Source organism: Priapulus caudatus, unplaced genomic scaffold (genome assembly GCF_000485595.1).
Source record: "Priapulus caudatus unplaced genomic scaffold, Priapulus_caudatus-5.0.1 Scaffold759, whole genome shotgun sequence".
Lineage (NCBI taxonomy): Eukaryota > Metazoa > Priapulida > Priapulimorpha > Priapulimorphida > Priapulidae > Priapulus > Priapulus caudatus.
In genome coordinates, this window is record NW_014577820.1 from 50,663 (window position 1) to 56,167 (window position 5,505).

The 5,505-nt window shown below is 41.1% G+C and overlaps 1 protein-coding gene across 1 annotated transcript in view; it reads right to left on the reverse strand.

Annotated features, from left to right (window-relative positions):
* LOC106813359 (moesin/ezrin/radixin homolog 1-like) overlaps positions 1-3,989 on the reverse strand; it is a gene marked incomplete in the record, with an annotated part of 23,565 nt that extends 19,576 nt beyond the window's left edge. The window contains 4 exon segments of the mRNA XM_014817490.1: positions 213-317; positions 580-675; positions 3,297-3,380; positions 3,919-3,989. Of these exon segments, the coding sequence (XP_014672976.1) occupies positions 213-317; positions 580-675; positions 3,297-3,380; positions 3,919-3,933 (300 nt within the window).
* Between the last annotated feature and the right edge of the window lie 1,516 nt (positions 3,990-5,505).

Here is a 5,505-nt window from a genome sequence, read left to right on the forward strand (position 1 = left end):
CCTAACCCTAACCCTAACCCTAACCCTAACCCTATAACCCTAAACCTAACCATATTGACATATCAAATAGTGACCAGGGTACGTTCCGGTATACCGGACCGTACCCAGGGTACGTTCCGGCAGTACCCTGGGGGACATAGACCCTATGAGCATTACTGCTGTTTGTGCTCACTCAATGAGCAGCTGGCTATCCTGTCTGAGGTGTTACTTACGATGGTGATCTCCTGGATGAGTTCCTCAGACACCTCCTCCGGGTAGAACTTGGCGCGGAATCTGAACTGTAGTGGCGTCTCCTTCTTCACATCCTGGCTCATCACCTGAATTAAAACGATCATATAGTAACCGCGTACATATAGACACATGCACACAAACACATACTCATTCACGTGCACGCACAGACACGGGTGCACTTACTCAAACACGACACTCAAATTCCACATGAAAACTACATGTTATACTCAATGCAAGTTTTTCCAGTCCTCCTGTGCCCATGGAACAACTATATATTCAACACTGATTCGACAGGTGTGAGCTGAAAGACATGCAGTTGCACAATCCCCTAGTGATGTCCCAACGTACCTTCTTGTTTAGCTTGAGCCAGGTTGCAAAGCCTTTACTATCAGTGTAATTGAGACCAAAGAACCAGATTTCTCTCAGTCCTATGGTCTTGACAACCTGAAGCACGCAAATTTATCGTCAGCTGTAAAGTCATGCAGTGTCTCTTTACCAAAATCGTAATGCGTAGACACCTTCAAGGTAGCGGCATACCTAAACCTATCTAACCTAGAAGAACACTCACACATGGTCATAAGGCACTAACCAAGTTACCACTATTCTCTCCCAAACCCACTACAGTCTCAATGCAGTTTCATTGCGGGTTGCTTCCCCTATATTAACTATGCTTAATTGCAATCATTACAAATTTTATAATAAATAAATAAATGAAATCATTTCTTTATCAACTTGGCAAAAACTTGATTGCTATGAGCGGGAGGAGAGAGTGCTTTAGCACGCTTCAGTTAGTAATGTTATCAACTACATGTCAAGCTGCCTACATTAATGACTTCCACAAATGCTAGTCTAGTGACACGATGATCTCTCGAGACACGTTGTCATTTACATGCTGCAAAACTAACGACAGCACACGCTACAATAAACAGGTTAGACCTGTTAGCTACCATAAGAGCTCTCATCTGAGCTTGCCAGTCACCTACACTAACCACCAATAATCACGAGCAATTCAGAGTGAATTAGAAATTTAAACATGCGTTTTCTTAATTGAACGGATATCATTAGCTGCTCTGATCTACTCCGCAACATTCGGTTTAGCACATAAGGATGAATTAAAAACAATTACGCAGATTAAGTTCCCTATTGTAGCCATGACTCAATGTTTACATTACATGATGCACCCAGATATTCTATTATCCTTTAAATGCAAACGACGGAAACAGCAAGTTAGGTAGGTTCGACTGAAAACGACGGTTTTTATAGTAACTTGAGTGCAGCAATGGCGAGTTATCCATTAAGTGCACGGTACTATCATCCCACACTGCTCCGAATGCATTGCCCGATTTCATAAACTAAATACAATATGAGCATCGACGTGGAATACTGTGTACTACATAAGTGGATCGTGTATAAACTTCCACAGGGTTTCTTCTGAGGGAAAATTAGACAAAGGAGGTAATGGCCAGTTGGGGAAAAAAATGCACATGATGGATTCAACTACAGGATGTATTGATATACTTATAGGTATATAGACACAGGATATATTTATCATTAAATACAGAAACATTTTCACAGCGGCGATGTTAAATTTGACAACGGCGGTGCGCCACTGTGCCTCTTATGTATAAGAAACCCTGTTCCAGTTCATCAACCGTGACATGTGCTCACTCTCACGCAGGCCACTCAGTCCACTGTTGACGATTGAAACGAGTGACACTGATGACACTTTGATGACATGCAATGGATTGGAAATGGGCAAAGATAAAGACCACCGATAAAAATACCAGAGCAACACAGACTGGGGAGAAGGTAAGCAAGGAAAATAGAGAATGATGGAAAGAAAAAGAAAGGGAGTAAGAAAGGTTTGAAGGTAGCAGAGAGAGAGAAATCGGGAAAGATAAAGATGGGGATGGTAATTGAGAGGGGAGGAGGAGTGAGAAAGAGAAATACATACAAAGAGATAAACAGGGTTGAGGGAGGGGGAGGAGGGAGGGTGTTAGTCTGGGAGAGATACGGAGATAGCAATACAAAAGGGAACTTCAGTAGATATTGCTTTTGCACATTCAGTAAGTGTTCTTAATCTTATATATTCAAAAATGAAATACATCAGGGTAATTAATGCAAATGCAGCCCTGGCATCGTAGCACCATTCATACTTTCAATAATGTCTAGCTCACATACCAATGCAAATGTTAGCATAACTTTCTAACTCAGTAAGAAATAATGCAGTGTTATTGTTATACACATATATATATACATTGCACTGCCACCCCCCCCCTCATTAAACAATGTAGTCAGAGCAAACAGGCCAGCAGATTACAGAATAAGGAATTCGGCTTATACGGTCCACAGATTTCCGCATGAGTGTAGGTGCCAGTTTCCTTTCCAACAGTTTGACACAGCTATGAATGACCATGTACGGTGAAGGTTAAGGGGACATGCAATGTGTGTGAGTGAATTGGTGGGAGGAGGGGGTTACGCTTCAATCAGCAGTAATTGGGCGACAGAACACGCAGACCCTGCAGGAATTCGTGCCAGGGGGCACTAGCATTCCAATGCCGTACAAACTGTATTGGCAAGGACTGAGCAACATTTATGCTTACACACGCATTGTTGTACCATAGTTAAAAACCATCTATTCTGTGGGATTATATCTACAGACAAATATTGATACTGATAGTGAGATGGCACGTTTTCTTGAACACGATTGAAAGTCAGATCAGGTACATTTCGTGACATTTCAAAATAGCCGTGAGAAGCTAAGAAACTTTTTAACAATAACAGCCCATGTAAGCTCATCTATCTCAGAGCACACCTACATGAGAATTCATGACAGATAAATGAATCGGTTATATTTGCACAGTGTAAGTGTAACTACGTGATATTACAACAGGTAAACTAGGGTTTGACATGCATTCAAATTGATAAAAAAAAAACTCTTGGTGTTATCATTAATCACTGTGCTTCAACCTATCAGTCAGACATGCAATGAAAACGTGAGAATGATGAGGTTGAAATGCAAGCTGGGATAGAAATCTAACTGGCATAAGAAGCTGACAGCCCACCTGGTCAAATAGCTGTTTGCCGGTGGTGTTAGGCTGGATAGCAAACTCCAGCTCAGCGTCCATAGTCGTCACCCGCACATTAATCTAAAAGAAATGAAAATTGTAATGCTAAGAAACCTTCCAGCAAGCTCTCACCCCCACACATCACAGCCAATAATTATGTATTGTTAATGCACATCTAATAAAAATTAAATGTAAAACAGGCAATTTTTAAAAAGGTGTATGAGCCGTAGGTACTGTTTAATAGATTATGCTATATTATTGACTTCCACACACCCAAACCCGGCATCTGTTTGAGTTGAGATCATAGCCTAGGCATTGGGCCGTCCCATGTGTGGACAGTACAGTAGTATAGATAAAGAAACAGCTACTAGGTGTGCATGCAGTGGCATCACTAACATTAACATTGCCAAATATGCATGACATGGTTGAAATTTCTACTTACGACAAATTCGTCATTAATTTATTATGGCACATTTGCTTAAAACTTCCAAAAGCAAACGAATGTCTAAACACTAACGGAAGAACTTGCACGCATACTTATTCTCACTGGCAAAAGTAAATAATCTGAATGCATGCTGGTACATTTAATTTAAAGAGAATTGTATGTTGAGTTACTCACTGGCTTGGATGGCATTTTGCTTGATGTTCTTGGTGCGTTGCACTATCAAAGGTTTCAAACACTTTCCCTGCAACATTAGGTGTGACAATGTTACCATTAAACAGTGTGTTGGTACTTAACCCGACCAGGCTGTGTGACTAACGTCAATACACCTAGGTATTCTAACCCTAGCAATACCGTTTCTTGGAGCTAGTTGGTACTGTACTAATATTATTAAATCACACCCCGATTCATCCTGAAGTGAAGGCTGAAGTATCAAGCTTTTCTGCATAGGTCATCAGGTGAATCAAATCCTCTTCAATTACCACATAATATATATATATATAGTTCATAATATATAATATATTATACCATATTACATTATTATTATTATTTATATTATATATAGTTTGTCAAACTATATATAATATAAATTATAATAATAATAATGTAATTAATATATTTAAATTTACTTTCGCACATTTCACATCTGTCTCGGCATTTGCTCTCAGTCTCAGTAATTCCCTGTAATCCTACAAACAGTTACGCGGTTCATGCCGCAGAAACCTTTGCTGTACCGCCAGCAGAATCCGAACTTAAGTCCGACCATGGACACCTTGACCGAGTACAAAAATGACGTCCCTAGTCTAGAAGACATGTCCCACAATACTTCATGTCTACAATACAATACGTACACAATGGGTCATGTCTTCTAGACTAGCTGAGAGGGTCTATGTCTCCCAGGGTACTGCCGGAACGTACCCTGGTACTATCTAATATGCCGGACCGTACCTCGCCTACTCCACTAACGAGTCTAGAGAGAGAGAGAGGGAAAGAGAGAGAGAAATAGACAGAGGAGCGAGTGAGAGAAAGAGAGATAGAGAGAGGAGTGAGAGAGAGAGAGAGAGAGAGAGAGAGAGAGAGAGAGAGAGAAGAGGAAGGAATGGAGGGTGAGAGGGAGGGAGGGTGGGAGAGGAGAGACACCTCACGTATGATCTGAGTTTAAACAGTTTAATATACCATATGTGTGAGAGAGGGTTGCACTTAACATATTACCATGCATTTTATTTCTAAAAATTACATTTCACTCAGTAATAGTACATTACTAGTAGTTATTTTAGTACTAGTAGTATTTATAGCACAACTGATAACCTTTGTTGTTGTCTGCATGGAACAATACTGCAGTGACTAGCTGATAACTAGAGCTAAGTAGAGATCATGTGATAACGAGTGATTTAAAAAAAAAACGTTGAAAAGATAGTGATTGGTATCGCAATCAGAGCATTGGTATCGCAATCGAATCAATTAGAGCAGCAGCCGCACCCGACATACAGCATTCTGGCGGCAAGTGCGATGACCCCTCTCCCCCTCTCTCCACTATCCAACCAGCCAGCGGGCAGTTATGATGCAAAGATGCAATGCTCGTACGATAACCCCGTGAAGCAATCCTCGAATTTTATGGCGACTTTATTATACAGCTGCTGGCACCACGCAGAAACACACAGGATCACAGCGTCGGTTAGCATTTGCTGTGTGCATGGGCGACCTACAGTGGCTGCACCCCTCAACCCACCTGTTCAGGGTCCACTATACAGGCGAGGGCCTGCC